The 17,320-nt window shown below is 46.2% G+C and overlaps 1 protein-coding gene across 3 annotated transcripts in view; it reads right to left on the minus strand.

The window, feature by feature from the left end:
• The window catches only part of LOC135253234 (rho guanine nucleotide exchange factor 4-like), a 92,238-nt gene that overhangs the window by 38,623 nt on the left and 36,295 nt on the right, over positions 1–17,320 (minus strand). For 2 of the 3 annotated variants that reach the window (XM_064332275.1, XM_064332276.1), the window contains 3 exons: positions 5,002–9,765; positions 3,644–3,907; positions 428–557 (listed from right to left, as the gene is read on the minus strand). In XM_064332275.1, coding sequence (XP_064188345.1) covers positions 428–557; positions 3,644–3,907; positions 5,002–9,765 — 5,158 coding nt within the window. The remainder of the gene's footprint in view (positions 1–427; positions 558–3,643; positions 3,908–5,001; positions 9,766–17,320) is intronic. The other variant, XM_064332277.1, reaches the window with a different exon arrangement.

The following is a 17,320-nucleotide window of genomic DNA, read 5'->3' on the forward strand; positions in this document are numbered from 1 at the left end:
GAGCTGCTTTGCCAGGATTTAAGAAGTAATGATGATGCTGGTACTGTTCAATGGAGCTGTCAATCAACCACTCCGTCTGTCTGAAACAAGTGTTACTGCACTAAGGCAGTGCCCTCTGCTGGAGACTGAAGGGAATTGCAAAAGCAGTGCTCTTCATTTGTAGTTCTAGACATGTCATTGTACAGGCATCTATTCAGAATGTAGCTAAAAACAAAAATAATAATAAATCAGTGCAGACTGCAAAATCAAGCAAACCATGTATATGTATCAAAAATGGCATTCAAAACCAGCCTCTTGATGATGTCACCAAACCTATTTGAAAGGAGAGCTCATTTGTATGCCAGTGAGAACTTGTCTACAAAGGCCTGTATTAGCTGGAGTAAAGCCCGCTGTGTTGCTGACGGCCAGGGAGCTGAGTGGTACTCACAGGGATAGGAGATCCGACGCGTCCAGCCCAGGCAGTCCAGGCCGATGGGGGTGCTCTTGGAGAAACAGTGGGCCTTCAGGGGTAGTGAGGGGAATGGCTCCATGTTGGTAAGGGAGAGCCGTCCACGTGCCTGCAGGGAGGGGGGAAGATAAAGATTGGGGATCTCACAGGGCCTTGCTGCTTTCATTTCTTAGATAATTATCTCATATTTCAACTGAATATAGTCAAAAATGACACTGGACTTTCGCCGTGCACAAAATTCCAACTTTCTGGAAAATTCTGTGCTTTTAAAATGTCCGAATGTCCTTCCAAATTAAGTCCTTGAGGGTATGAAGTGATGGTTCCTCTTCAGCTGCTTGGCGGTGAATTGAAGAGGCTCTGGTAGTCCCACACATCCATCCATCCATCCATTATGCATACCCGCTTTTTCCTGGTCAGGGTCGCGGGAGGTACCGGAGCCAAGCCCAGCATGCATTGGGTGAGAGGCAGGAATACACCCTGGACAGTTTGCCAGTCCATCACTGGGCATACTCACCATACACACACACTCATGCCTAGGGGCAATTTAGACTCTCCAATTAACATAACCTGCATGTGTTTAGACTGTGAGATGAAACCGGAGTACCCAGAGGAAACCCATACGGACTCCATGCATCAAGGATCTTCTTGCGAGGCAATAGTGCTACCCAGTTCACCACCATGCTGCCCTAGTCACACACAGGTTGGAAGATCTGCTGTTTGCTGGCATTAAGCTGAAATTTGCTTATTAACAGTTTGGTCCAATAATTAAAAATTCTTTAAATATATAAACTGTAGAAGAATACATTGGATATGAAATATTTTAAAAGCTCAGAAAATCTTCTTCCCTATGGAAAAATTATAACCTCTTAAAAGGTGCTGAGCCTTTTATGCACATATCATCTATCTTCTGCTAAGGGAGTCTACACCCTGCAGGACATTTATAATGAAAAAGGGCTGATCTTGTTTCCAGAACTGAAACAGTTACATTCACTTCCCGGTTACTTCTGGCTTTTATATCCAGTTAATATCCTCACTTCATAAATACTGCATTGCATTGGACTCACCCTTAATTTCCAACCCAGTGATTATGTGGATTAGTCTCTTGATAGACCCTGAGGGTTTCGTCTCAGATATTAACAATTATTTAATCTCGTTAAAATGTAAGACACTAGGTGTGACCCATGTTTGGGAACATGAAATGAACCAAACAGGATATAACCTGGATTGGAATACCAAATGGGAAAATGTGTTTACAACTTTGAAGAACCCAGCACATCATTCATTGGAGTCTCTGTTCTGGTCCCATGCTTCACCTTTTTTTCTAAGCTGGTAGGACACTATACTGAAAGATCCAGTTTTGTTTTTGTTCCTTGATGATGCCTCTATAACTCTTCATTTCTAAAGAAAATTATATTTGTATGACTCTCGTTCAGTAAAATATTGCTTGCCTGCTAAGGGATATTGCTAGAATAGAGCGATCAATGCCAATTATCAACAAAGCTAAACCCTCTACTATCACTGCATGGGATGTTATACTCCAAGTACTTAATCAGACAAGATACTGTACCTTAGGTTCTCTGATCTACATATTGCTCTACATATGTATTGGATGCATTTAATTCAGTGAGGAGATATCTGTGTATATGAATGAAGTGTGTAGGACACTTGTAGTCTATGTCAGTAAGCTCCTGGTGCTGAGTTTTTTATATATAATCAAACAATTAGAATGTGGCCAAAGTGCACATTTTCAGCTTTTATTTAAGGCTATTTTTTATATACTTTGGTTTCACTGAGTAGAAATTAAGGCACCTTTTTATACATAGTCACTGCATTTCAGGGCACCATAATGTTTGGGACATACTAATATTATGCACATGAAATTACCCATGTTTTGTATTTTGTCACATATCCTTCGCATGCAATGACTGCTTTAAGTCTGTGACCCATGGACATCACCGGGTGCTGAGTATCGTCTCTGGTGGTGCTCAGTCAGGCCTGTACTGCAGCCAAGCTCATTCTTGTTTCGGGGGCTAGTTGCCTTAATGTTTTTCTTCAGGATAAGAAATGCATGTTCAATTGGATTCAGATCGGGTGAATCACTTGGCCAGTGAAGAATTTTCCGGTTTTTGGCTTTAAAAAACTTTTCTGCTGTAGCAGTATTTTTTGGATCACTGCCTTGCTGTAGGACAAAGCGCCGTCCACTTGCATTGTAGCCTCCGTAGTTCTGTATGTGAAGTCTTCAGTGGGCAAAAGTCACTGACACATCCACACTTGCCTGCTGAAGATTGTTTATGATCCTTTGGACAAGTGTGTAAGGGTAATTCTTCATTATGGTGGGAATTCTTTGGTCATCTACCGTATAGGTCTTCCTTGGGCTACCAGGACCTTATTACTGAGCTCACCAGTGCTCCTTTTCTTCATGAAGACATTCCAAACAGTTGATTTTGGCAAGCCTAAGGTTTGTTCTATGGTCTGACTGGTTTTCTCCTATTTGTCATAACAGCTTCCTTGACTTTGATTGACACAGCTCTGATCCTCATGTTGACAAAATAATGCCAATAACAGAATCAAGAGTAGATACTGAAAACTCTCTTATACGTGCACCAAGTAAGCAAGTGAATATACCTGACACATCAGAAACAACTGTGATGGCATTTGTCACAAAAAATATAGTACCTTGAATTGGGGGGGACTATGGATAAAAAATGCTGTCATTTCTAGGTGGTGAAACCAAAATGTATAAAATTCCCATTAATTAAAAGATGAGAATCTGCTGTTTAAACTCATGTGAATTGTAAGAGCCAAAACCCAAATCAAGAAAAAATATCTTTGACCCAGACATTATAGAGCTCACTGTGTTATGTCGCAGTTTTGTTTGTATTGTTTGAAAAAGTGATCCTATATTCTGCATATGTCCATAAAATATTGCATAAAGAAAATGTTGTTCATTGTGAACAGGCACATCAGAGCATGCAAAGCATTGAGTCACAGTTAGAGTTCAGGTGACAGACAGGAGTTAATCTGAGCGAACTGTGGAGTGGAGTGACTCAGCGGCCAGCGTGGAGGAAAGGTGGAAGAGAGGAGGAGGTAGAGAAGGAAAGCCTTGAAGAGTGAGTGGAGACAGCAGCCAGGAAGGATCGGTCGGAGGATTGATCACGCAGAGGTTCAGGCGGCCATATTTAAACGCGGCCTTACTTTCTCCGGCTCTCCTTGGAGCTGGCCACTCAGTCGGCCGAGGCCGGCCCTGGCCACCCTGGCCAGCTTCCTCTTGCGGTTCCTCTCCTCCTCGATCCACAGGTCATCCGAGCAGCATCGCCGGCGCCTCCCCGCTCCTCGCCTGGCCCCCGGGTTGGGACAGGACCCCGCCCGCTGACGCTGGAACAGAGTGGAGCTGCCCGACTCAGGCAGTAGTCTCTTCCCTTGGTCCAGGCTGGTGGCTTTACTAGCCTCCTGTATGAGCTTCCAGCACAAATTCAACCAATCACAAATCACCACACTTTGTACATGTTAACACACTGAATTAAGAGCTGCCTGGTAATAATTAGTCAATTACATGGAACGCAAACAGATGCAATAAACAAACACTCATGAGCAAAAAACTGGAATACATCAGCTACAGAATTTCAGACTCCAAACAAACAATACATAATTTTAGGACTATTGCCTAAGCCTACAAAAATGTAATGGATGAAATAAATATAATCAGGAAGCAAATCTTTCTTCCAGTTCTCGTCTGTGTATTATAAAAACACCACTAGGAGGCGCTGCCAATACATTTACCAGGGCACAGCCCTGGCGAGGCTAAATACTGAGCAGATTAAGTCACAGAATTTAAATCAAGCAGTAGACAGTGGTTAAAAAAATTGCTGCTATCAGTCCCTGTTTGACAGAGGAAAAGTGAGTATAGGATTAAGAGATTTCTGTTTTGCAGAGAGTTACTGTCAAGGCCCTGAGTAGGCACACACTGTGATCTGGCTGGAAGGCTGACGTTGCACGAAGCAAAGGATTAAAAGCAAGATCCAGCTATTTATACTCCTCCCCTGCACCGGGCCAGGGAGAAGCCCAGAAAAGCACATATAAAAACATCACTGCTGAAACCAAACCTCAATAGGATGTTTGGGTTTCCACAGTACTTATTCTCAATAGCAAACAGACATTTTATTGTCAGAGTGTCTACTGGGCATCTCTGTTGATTTTCTTTCTTTTGTAATATTTCACCCATAGTGTATACTTTGTCATATGGCATGTTGCTCAGAATTTTGTAATATCTTAGATCTTGGGACACTGCAGATATGGACACTTTTGTTACATTTCCATGAAGCTTATACAAAGTCTAAGAATTATAGAAGTTTATTGCATTTTGTATTTTGCATGTATTTTCACTGGTTTCCCTCACGTTTATGAAATGTATTGTGAAGGATGTCTGTTATATATAAATAAACAAGTAAACAACCCAGGTTTAAGGAGTTACAAAATGCGTAAATGAGCATGATTAAAATAGTTACTCAAACTCAAAATACAGAATGTCCTGCCTGCTGTGTTCATCTCCTTACCTCAAACTCGTTAACAGACATAGAGGTAACCAGACTGATCTGGGACTGGCTGCTCATTCTGTCCTCATGGTGGCATTCTGCATCCGGGGGATTTAGGGACATGCAAGGGGCCGCTCTGGGCTTCAGAGACTTTGGCTTTTTTGGGGGGTCGAAAAGCCCCTCTGGACTAGCTCCCTGTCCCAACATGATGAGGGACATGGTACTGGCCCGTGAAGAGGGGTAGCGGAAAATCCTGCGCTGGCCACCTGGCAGGGGGCTCTGGGGCTTAGGGCTCATGGGTCTGAGCGGGCCGTCCCAAGTGGGGGTGAGCTGGTCGGACAGGGTGGCTGTGGCACCTGGGCTCACAGATGACAGAAGGTCAGAGTCCTCCAGGGTCGGAGTCTCAGAGTCTGAGGAGTGCTGGCTGGAGTCGGGCGACTGGCCGGGGACCGACAGTCCATTAGGCAGACCCCTCCTCCACCTGCTTTCGAGCCGGCTCTCCCCAGGGGAGTCCCCTGCAGTCTCTTGCAGCACTCCCCTCTTACTCAGGGGGTCAGTGTGACATGTGGCTCGCAAGCTGGAGGGAGAGTCCTGAGGGCTTGAACTATCCCAGGCTGAGCCTTGGGTCCGGAAGCTTGGTTTGGCCCCGTCTGCTTCCGACAATGAAAGGGCTCGTTTCAGAAGCTCTGCCTCCTTAGCCTTCTTCAACTTCCTCCGAGCATGCTTGGCCTTCGCCTTATCGCCCTCAGGCTGGGGCCGCTCCTCTTCCTCAATCTCCTTATCGTTGGCTCTGGACTCGAAGAAGCTCGACAGGGACTTGTGGGCCTGGGCAAACCTGAGGCGCAGGTTCAAGCTATCGCTGCTCTTGCTCCTCTTGTAGCTTACACTCTCTTGTGGCGGGGGTGTCTCGGGGCTGCTCCCCGGGTCCTGGTCATTTGCGCCCTGCTCATAAAGCTGTCGGACGTGCCTTGTGCGTGGAGTGGATGGGCAGAAACCGTGATCCTCTGCGTCATGGTTATGACTGCTAACCTCGAATGCCCTCTCCATAGTCTGGTTGAGAATGTCATCCTTGCTAAAGACATCATCATCAGAGTTCTCAACCTGTGGCTCCGCCTCCTTCAGCTGCAGAGCATTGGAGGATAAGTGCGATCTGTAGAAGGGGGCATGCAGTTTGTAGAGAGGAGTGCCGTCCTCCCCTCTCTCCACAGCCCCATCCTGAGAGTCCTGCCTGCCCTTGCTTTCCCGCACCGCTGCTTTGCCCTTCCTAAATGAAGACATCTTGGAGAAGACAGAGAATTTGGAACCCTTGCTGCCAGAGCCATTCTTGGTCCCCTTGACCTTTGTGGCACTGTGGAGGCTGAGGGTGCTGCCTAGGAAGGAGGGGTTTTCATACGTCTCCTCGCTGTTGGTGCTGGTGGTGTCCAGGTCCTGTGAGATGATAGTAGGGCTACAGTGTTTCTCGTTAGCCATGTCTCCGTTGGGCACCAAGGTCATAGACTTCTGGTCATCTAGGTCAGAAGTGAGGGTCAGCTGCTGCTGAGAGCATACACTGGATGAGTGTTCACAAAAACCCCTCAGATGAGAGGGGGTAGAGGGCCTGTCCTCAGATACAGGCTCAGCGCTGTCTGTCACTACCCCCTGCAATGCACTGGATTCAGTATGTTCCCCTGAGAGAACACAGTCACCCAACGTCTCTGACAATAAATCTGAAGTGTCTCCCTCCTCCTCTGATTCTGTGTGCAAAAGTATGCCCCTGCTTTCCAAGTAACAGGCTAAAGATTCAAGTCTCTCTGGATCATTGATCTGCAGGTGCGATTGGGAGCCCAAGACCCTTTTAGCAGTGCTCACATTGTCCCCATCCACCAAATCACTAAGCAGAGGGCCTCTGAGTGGGGGTTGGATGGGAGTGTGTGCGTGCAGGTCCTGATTAATTGCACTAACTTCATCTATTAGCATCCCCTGCTGGTGAAGCCTCTCCAGCTCCTGTATCTCCGACTTGTCAAGCTCACAGTAGATGCCTTTGAGGTCGTTGCAGTTCTCGCTGCTCCAACTGAGTTTGTGTTTTAGAGTTCTAGGTGGGTCTTCTACTGTTAGAGCACTGCTGGAGGACCCAGCATCCCTGTCTGGGGCCCCCCAAAGGGCGTTGCTTCGAGAGCGACCGCCTGCCTCTTCTGATCTAATGTTCGCTGACTGCCTTGCTAATGTGACCTCCAGGTGAGTGAGGGGACCACCGTGGCAGGACTCTGCTGGGGTCTTGGTGTTGTTGTTGGAGTCAGAGTGCCAGTCAAGTGAGGCATGACAGTGTTCCTTGGGCACCCCGTTCAGTTCAGGCTGAACCAAGTAGGATTGCACCTGTTTACATAATGTGGAGTTGGTCCCTAGCGTAATCTCTATCCTCCTCACTGGTATATCATCCAGATCTGAGCCACTGGTGCTTGCTGTGTCCCCCTTATTAGAGTCAGTGTCTTTGTCACCGTTGGACTCGTTTGGATGCTCTGGGATCTGAGGCGATGGCTCACCTGTAGCTGATGTCAGTGCTGTGGCAACAGAAAGCTCAAATGTACCTGTGTCTAATTCGGGGGAAGAGTGAGCACTTTCTACACTGTGCAATACAGGCCCATAAGAAAGTTTAAATGAACCTGTGTCTAATTCGGGGGAAGAGTGAGCACTTTCTACGCTGTGCAATACAGGACCATCAGAAAGCTCAAATGAACCTGCGTTTAACTCAGGAGAAGAGTAAGAACTTTCTACACTGTGCAATACAGGACCATCAGAAAGCTCAAATGAACCTGTGTCTAACTCGGTGGAAGAGTGAGCACTCCATAGGTTGTGCAATGAAGGACTATCAGAACGCTCAAATGAGCTAGTGTTTAACAGAGGAGAAGAGTGAGCCCTTTCTACACTGTGCAATAGAGGACTATCTGAACGCTTGAATGAACCTGTGTGTGAGTCAGCAGGAGGGTGAACTCTTTCTACATTGTGAAATACAGAGCCAACAGAAAGCTGGAATGCATCTGTCTTTAACTTGAATGAAGGGTGAGCACCGTCTTCATCATTCAGTAGAGGACCATCAGAAACCTTGAATGCATCTGAGTGTGACTCAAGGGGAGAGCGAGGACTTTCTACACAGAGTGCCTGTGGTGCAGAAAGGAAGCCATGGTCACACTGTCGCCCCAGCGGGTCAAGCGCAGGGTCTGCCCTCCCCACTCCAAGAGAGGCCTCTGAAGTCAGCACTGAGGAATTTGCAGGCCTGGTGTCCTCAGGGTGACTGACCGCATGGTCCCTTTGGGGGGATAGCGGGCTCGCCTTCTGCTCGTTGTCAGCGCTGACCCGTCTGCAGGGATTAGAGCAGGGTGACCTCACTGGGGCATGCCCCTCACCACCCTCCTCCTCAGCACTGTCACTCAGCAACCCCAGCACCTCGGAGATAAGCTGGCAGATTTCTGTTTCGTCATCGAGCCCAAAGTCTTGGGGGGGTCGGGAGCAGGGCTGTGCTGAGGAGAATAGGTCAGGGGAGACCACGCCCACGTCTCTGTGTTCCACAGCAAAGCCCACCCCGTCACGGTCACAGCAGGCCTCGGTTTCCTCTGAGGTGCCAGGAATACTAACGTCTTTGAAGGGAGGAAGTCCCGCCTCCTCAAAAGATGTTGTGAGGGTTATCCTGTTCACACTCTTATGTGGCCTGGAGAATTCAGTCTGTTCTGGCACACTGCCCGCACATACATCCTCACTCACCACCTGTGACAGGAGGCTAGTAGAGCACTCTTGCGTTTCTGTGAGACTGTTATGAATCTGCAGGTGTGTGTCTGTGCTTTGACGCTCACATATCTCCGGACTGTCGGCCCTGTATATCTCTGTATTGATAGTCTCAGTGCTGAATGCCTCTGTGCTCTGAGTTCTTGTGTTGTGTCTGTCTGTGATTTGTGTTTCTGTGGTCTGCGGTCTGTGCTTCTCTGAACTACATGTCTCTGTAATATACGCCTCTGTGCTGTGAGTCTTGGTATTGAGTGTCTCTGTGTTATCTTTTTCTATGCTGTGTGCCTGGGCACTGTGTATCTCTGTGCTCTGTGTCTGTAAGCTGTGCACCTGTATTTGATTTGTCTCTGTGCTGCACACATCTGGGCAGTGCGTCCTAATGTTGTGTGTGCTGTGTCCACAATGTGTCTCTGTGTTGTGTGTATTTGTGTAGTTTATGTCTGTATTATGCCTCTCTGTGCTGGTTCTTGCAGGATACTCTGTGCTCTGCCTTCTGTGGGTTGCTGTGGACTGTGTCTTTGTGCTCTTTCCACTGTGCGCCTCTGTGTAGTATGTCTCTGTGCTGTGATCGCTGTGTGTCTCTGTACAGTATGTCTCTGTGCTCTGTCTTCTGTGTGTCTCAGTGCGGTATGTCTCTGTGCTTGGCGTTCTGTGCGTCTCTGTGCAGTATGTCTCTGTGCTCTGTCCGCTGCGTTTCTCTGTGGACTGTGTCTCTGCACCGCGTCCGCTGTGCGTCTCTGTGCTGCATGTGACGCGCGGGCTCCTTTCTCTAGGCCGTGATCTACACTCCGGGGGGTGGAAGCTCTTCTCCAGACGCCATCCCAGGTAAGAGTCCTCGGCTCCCAGCTGTGCAGTCCTGAAGCAGTCCTCCTCGCTTTCGGTGGAAGTGTCACTGCGCCACGGGCGAGAGTCACAGCGCTCGTCCACGGCGTCCTGCGTCTGCTCGCCCCATTCCGGAGGGTTCTGGCCCACGTCCCCGTCCTCTAGGTGCTCGCTGTCATTCGCAGAGTCCTCAAGAGCTTCCTGGGTCTGCAGAATGCAAGCACAGGGCCATATTGAATGAGAACAGAAACAACACTGAAAGAACATTTGATGACCTAAATGTAACAGCATTACAGAGGATGAAATTAAACATTTAGACCAAAAAAACACACAATCAATCCGATCAGTCCAGTAAACACTTTTGAGTGAGTCATTCTCTGATTGAGTCACAACAAACATATTTATGAGTTGACAACAGGTGGTTGTATTAATTTACATTTTCAGGTGCCTAGAAAAGATTTCCCACAAAAGACTACTCTACCCAACAGTGTACCTAAAATCCGCACATTATTCACATTGTAAATGCTTACAGTCACACATTGCAGTCTTATCTTCAAGATCATTAATCACACACACACACACATTTAAAAAAATGCTTTTGCAATGAATCATTCTTTTGTTCCATAGCCAACAAACCTTCAATAAAAACAGTCCCTACAGGAACTGTTCTGAAATCAGCCCTCAATCTCCAAAACCAAAAGCATGTTTTCAAAACAAACAGCAGTACGTGACTGAAGCCACAGCAAAGCCGCTCTTACATAGCCGCACACGAACACATCGAGCGCGGTCATGCCGCGGAAACTGCATCAGATATAGCGCTCCCCCTGGTGACACTTACACTCCAGAGTCCCGAAAACACGGCTGCGTCAGAGACCAGGTCACAGGTGCGTACGAGCACCCAGCTGAGCAGAGCTCCCATACTGCCTCACACACGGGCGACACGCTCGTACTGGGGCTTCTGGGCTATAATGCCGACCCTTGTCCTTTCATCCTCTTCCTATCTCTCTCTCTCTCAGGTCAATTCAGTTCCGTTTTCTCTAGCTCTCTCCTACTCTTCTTCTCTCTTTGGCTGTTAGTTTATGCGCTATTGCTTATCCTCTGTGGCAAGCTTGTGTCCCGCTGGGGATATATCTTGAATTACAGGGACTTCCCATCCTGTCAACGCCCTGCTACCTGCATGAACACACACCCTACAACAGCCACAAGCAGTGAGAGAAAGAGAGAGAGAGAGAGAGAGAGAGAGAGAGAGAGATGGAAGGTGGGATAATTTCTGCTCTCTCTTCTTTGGAAACTCAAGTGCTTTTCAGTGTCTAATCCAGTCACATCAATGAAGGGAGACACTAAGAAGCCCGGCTTTATAAACAGGGGAGTGTACAGGAACTCCCGTCACAGTGAGGTGGAAAAGTCCAGATCTCAGGGCATTTCCGGCAAGGGGTCAATTATCATATGAGCCGAAATAGAAAGCCAGCATGTAGACTTTTTAAGGGGCTTAATTACTATAATAGAAGGCTGTGTGCTAGTGACTGCAGCAGTAACAGTGTGATAAGCAAAACTCTCCAGAGGAGAGAAACAACAGCGTTCGAGATGTTCCAGTGCGATACAATGATCAGGCTAAAGTGGCACTCCATGGAAAAAAACCCCACTGTTTTCATGTTGGACAGCTCATGGGGTGACTCAGTAAATCCAGAAATGTCACAAAAATGACCAAACCTATTTTCCATTATAAATCATTAGCGGGTACAGCATGAACAATGGGCATCCACATCCACATCTACATGTACAATACCACAGCAGTATTGAGAGGCTTTTGTCTGTATGTGCATCAGTATTCCATAACAGGATAATGTGCGTGCTGATGTCTTTTTTTGATGTTTGATGTTTTTTGCAGGAGACGCTGAGAGGAGGGCCTTGGCCATCACTGAGGGTCACCTCAGGGCACCGAAACCAAAGGGTGTCCTGGCTAAACTGGCCAGGGTGCCCCAGAAAGGGTCCTTTTGAATTATATTCACAGCCTTCATCATTGTTACAATGCATTTGCTTAGCAGTTGCCATTATGGCAAATAAATTAAAAATTTTTTTACATACAAATAGACGATTCCCACTTATAACCTTTCTCAAAGGTACACAGCCAACAGCTCACCTGGGAACTCAAACCTGCACCCATCTGATTGCAATCACAAGTCACCAGTCTGCAGGCTGCCCACATTGAGAATGTGTTTATATTCAGTGCGGGTATTATGTTCCGATTGGGTGACATACCATATACACACTGTGCTGAGTCATATTTCACTGAATGAAAGGCTTCAGCCGGCTGAGGTTCACACGAGTTGCGGATAGAGGAGGCGGGTCTGCATTGGCTGCCAGCCCATTCAGAAACCTTCCAGCTGCTCTTATTTCTCCAAATTATCAAGATCCCAGTTACTTAAATGGCTTAAGTGCTTAAAGCCGCAGCTATTTGCAGCAGACAATAAGAAAAGGTGAATCACTTGATGCAGCCAGACAGTCTTTAACAATGAACTGCCTCGAGCACATGTCTTGATGTAGGAGAGAGTGTGTGGGGAACAGAAGCAGGCCCTCATCTATGCGGTCATCCCGTCTTTGACTCAGCTTCCGAATGGTCATGTGACCACACACTCACAACTTAATGTCAGGAAATGACTGACAGGCGGATTCACACTAGGCGATGATTACAGTACACATGGGTAAAGGCACAAGGGTGAGGAACCTATTTTAATAACACATTCACTTTTCTTTATATATGGCACCTCTCAATACTGGTATCTATAATGTCAAATACAATATTATACAACAAAATTAAATATGAAAAAATGAACACATTCAGTTCTTTACTGGTTCTACACCTGAAATACACATCAATTTTAATAACACATTGCATGCATGACAAAGTAATAAAAAACATACACAAAATTCAACACAAACTTACACAAACAGTATGCACATACAGTATACCCAGTAAATATCATGACCAAAGTAATATGGCATGCCATTACCCATCCTTTCATCTGTGTGACACCCAGAATGGAAGCAGATCTGTCACATAAAGGGATCTGTAATGGGAGGGATCAGATGGTGGTGACCTCCTCCTGACACGCAACCTGAAGTAGCTCCTGGTCATGTGACCAAGCATCAAGAGGTCAATCCTCTCATGCCTTACTGCCGCTCTGTCAACATGGAACCCGGGGAGTTTCTTTCTTCCTGAGACAGCATTAAATATGCTCCAGGACTGCAGATACATGTTCAATTTAACACATCGTTGAGCACATGGTTTACTGTAGAACAGGTCTTTAATAGCTCAAGCAAGTAACCAGGCCTTCACTTGAATCAAACAGACATGTAACTTCTGTAAACTTTCTAGAGAATCAATCTGGGGATTGCTTATCAAGCAAGCGAGTTTATCACACAGCATATTCCTGTACTTCTAACAACCTATACAAAATATATTCACACTTGAGTCAGGGCCGAAACATCTAAGTAAAATAAAAGCGTATGCACTCTCATTTGAATAGGTGGATAAAAGTATGCACGTAGTATACCCACAATTTAGAATACAGAAAAGCCAACTCCATTCTGTACACTGACAGCACAGTGAAAATAGAACATTTGAACATTTTGCATTGTTCAGGTTACAGTAGATACTGGATTGGTCCAGAGGAAACTAGGGGAGGTTAAATATTATATAAATCATGTGCCAGGTCAGTGTCATCAGAAAACAAGGCTGAAGATAACTGTTATCTCCTACAAAAAAATATGTATACAAAGACACACCTGTACATCAAGCTGTGCCCCAGTTTACTACTGTGCATATGTACTCCAAGTAAAGCCAGGCGTTGTTTGGCTCTAAATCGGGGATAAATCTGAGATTTGACCTTCGCTGCCCTGCTCCACTTGGCATGGATGAGGCTATGCAGGTCACAGGAAGCCAGAGGAGGTGAGGGATGGAACCCTTGGGGAAATAAGAGCATGCTATCTGATCAGTTCTCCCTCCCTGTATATCCTATCAAGTTTTAAGGATTGAGCACTTTTCTCAGAAACTCCCCTGTGATGTGTGCAACACAGAGAACAGGGGTGTGAAAGAGCGGCTAGGGTACAGGACTCTACCACAGTGTTTTGTGTAAATGTGCTGAAAACTGTGCACCCGGCTTAGGTATCCGTCAATCTGAAATGAGCCACGATAATGAGACCACAAACAGCAAGCAAACGTGCAGCCAGGGAACGTACACCACCAGCGAGGGAAGTGCACTGAGCCCAGGGCCCTTATAACATCCTGTAAGCAAAGGAGGGCAGTAAAGGAGAGGCTGTGCTGCACCGTGCCACAAACTCCAGTCTGAACCCTGAGATGTCAGTCATGTTTTAAGCATCTCTCCCTCTCTTACACACACACACACACACACGTGTGTGCACACTCTCTTTCTCTCACACACACATGCACACACACACACACTAGGGAAAAACCGGTTTGTATCATCATATTTGTATGCTAAAAGAACATACACTGTGGGATCAGAAATTTGTGAAGTCACTGATGTTGACGTCACTGATATTTCTTCGGAGAAGTGCTTTAGCACAAGGGCTGTAAGCTATGGATTTCAACACCTGCCGCATGATGGCTATATTAGACTTGCAAGCTCTTCACATTACGGTATTTTACATCAGTAAAAGCTTACAGTCTAGTAATACAGACAGCCATTTGCTACATTTAAACATTCACCTTTATAATCAAAGAAAGAAAAAAATGCAGTACATATCCAGAATGATCACATTTTATACATTCACACAGGGTAAGCACTGCCGTGACCTGCAGGAATTCATCGACCCTTCGACTGGTTCTATCATTCCCCGCCCCTACACTCCACTGTTCCCTGACATCATGAAGGGTGACAGAGACGAGACTCGGTGACCGTGCGGACATTGAACAAGTCCTGTTCAACAGCATTTCTGTGGATTGCTAACCTTCTCAGACACCTGGGGTATGTTCTCTTCCCAGAACGACTTGCTTCACCGTGCCGTGGTATTTGGCCAAACAGAAAGCAAAACATTGCTTGTGTTTCCTCCTTCAATTCTTTGCAGCCTAGATGTTATTCGGTTCTCTCTGAGAGACAGACTAACAGCTGAGGTAACCACCTCTGTCTACCACTAAGAGTACAAGTTCAGGTCAAGGTAAAAGGAATTAGAGCTGGTTCTTCAGTAACACATTACCCCAACACCACTGTGGCTCGCTCACTCAGGTTGCCCTGCTAACCAGTTCCCACATAATTTTTAAAGAAGAACTTTTACAGATAATCTCTTGGGAACCAATCCGTGTGCTCTACAATCAACTTCTCCAAATCCCTTTCAGAATGCCTGAATATATCTCTAGCATCTAAATCCAGATGATTTACTGATGTTATCGCCCCTTGCTAAAAGAGTGTTATTATTTCTGCTGGACTCCGTGAGAGCCAAGCTCTGTCAGGGGGTGGAAACCCAGCTGCTTCATGGGATTCGAAGTCTCTTTGATGTTGCAGGGGAGTGTTTTAGGGGATTTCAGGCAGATTCCCAACTACTTAGGATCTGTGTGCTCCTGCTTCCCCACACTTAGCTCATCAACAGTGGGGATTCAAACACTGTAGACATGTTATTTTTAATATGCATTGGGAGAGAGCAATTCTCACTGTTATTTAAACAGTAGCTCAAGACGATACAGAACAGTGGTTCTCCCTTTGAATGTATGGCTACTCTACATTTGGAGCTCAGAGTGCCTCTCCAGTGTTATTTAAACTATTCAAAAACATGTGCACCTGGCTGTCAGGCTGCAAGGTGGCTGGAACACTTGCTAAACCTGCTGTGCATTTAGAGTTACAGTACAGATCGCTGCACTGGTGCTTCAGTGTGGCTGCCTACCCGGGACCTGGTGGACAGTGGTCAGGCTAGCAATGTGCCACTGCAGCCAGTTGACATCCATTACACATCTACCGTACCTACATGAACAACAGCCTCACCTCCGTGCTATGACCTGGCAACCCGCCTGAGAAAGAGAGGAAGGGGTTTTAAACTGGTCCTAATTACACTATTACAATAACAGCCACTTTACTGGGCATATGCAAGGCTTCAGTAAAAACACTGGAAAATTCTCCACAGCTATTCTTGGATACCTGCATGTCATGAAGATGACAATTAGTCTCAATCGGCATGTAATATATTAATGAGATGGGTTAGTGTTCTATTTACACACGCACACCCGGTATATGAGGAGGACCCCTAGTCTGCTCAATCACCACTCATTATTAAAACACACAAGCACACAAACACACACACACACACAAACAGCCAGACAGACACATGAGCACTGTACCTGCACTGTACGGGCACCACTCCAGGACTGTAACACGATTACCAGTCGGTCCTCATTCTCCTCGCACCATCCACCTACTACCAGCCACACAGGACTTGTGACTCCCCGACTTCAGTTTACACTGCAATCCCCTCCAGTCACTTATCGCGTACTGACTCCGCCTTCGTGTCCATGGTGCACTGACTGCCTGAGGGCAACTCTCGCTCAAACCCTCAGGTGGTCCTAATGAGCTGCTCCGCAAGTTTCTGCGCAAGTCAGGAGCGTGCAGGCGAGCTCAAATGATGGGTGACATCAAAACGTCCACAGGGGGGAAAGGCGCTCAATACACCTGGGACTGAAAGCTCACAGGAGCTGTTTCCGCTACCATGTGCGATGTATTCACCCCACAATAAAACATACACGGAGACAAAATGTTCAAGCAACAAAAAAAAAAGAGTATGTTGATCACTTGCTTAACAGTGGGGCGCTGTTGACTCAGGTGTGGGCCACTGTGCATCGATGGTAAGAAGCAGGAAGATGGGGATCCTCTGACCAAAGCTGTGTCAACAGAGAGGGCCTTTCCAAACACGGCACAAGCTCTCGGACAGCTACCGCTAGCACAGGTCTGTTTTTCCAAACCCTAACATTATTCCTAATTTGGGGAACCACCATTATCTACAACCTATCAAACCTGAAATAGCAGATTTATTTTGATATTCAGAGGTTCAATTTCATTTTTGGACAAGGGGGGCTACAATGTAATTCATGGGAATATCCTAATTGTGGGTGTGTGAGTATTCGCATGACCTCATTTAACAAAAAAATATCCAGTGAGAAAACAGAGGGAAGTAAATCAGGAGAAGAAAAAAACAAGACAATTGAAGAGACAATGACAGATATGAAACAGAGCCATGTGGACAGGGAAGTCAAAATGACATATGAGAGAAAGGGGAGGAGGATAGAGCCAAAATGGTAGACAGAGGAGAAATAGAGCCATGAGCCAATAGAGCCAATATAGCAGAGTGGAAATAAAAGCATAAATGTGAAGGACAGACAGAATTGCAACAGGGAATGAAGTACGACCAAGAGAACAGTAAAAGGGAGTGCCCGCTGTCATCTGAGGAGGCCTCAGTTCTCACTGGTGTGCTCAGTTTACAGAGAGCAGAAGGGATTTCACAGGCAACCGCCACCAAAATGAGTGTTTGTGTAAGAATATCTTCCATTCTTTCCTTTCATCATGATGCCATAAATACAGCTGTAAAATAATGTTCTGACAGGCACAAGTAAAACTGGCAAACGCGAGGAAAAAATGGTCAAACACTAAGCACATCTCATGGCACAATAAATGCAGGACATGCAGGAGAAGCAGCTGACCAAAGACTGACAGCTGGCTGATGATAAATTATTAAAGTAGACATAAAACACTCACGTCCA

Source organism: Anguilla rostrata, chromosome 4 (assembly GCF_018555375.3).
Source record: "Anguilla rostrata isolate EN2019 chromosome 4, ASM1855537v3, whole genome shotgun sequence".
NCBI lineage: Eukaryota > Metazoa > Chordata > Actinopteri > Anguilliformes > Anguillidae > Anguilla > Anguilla rostrata.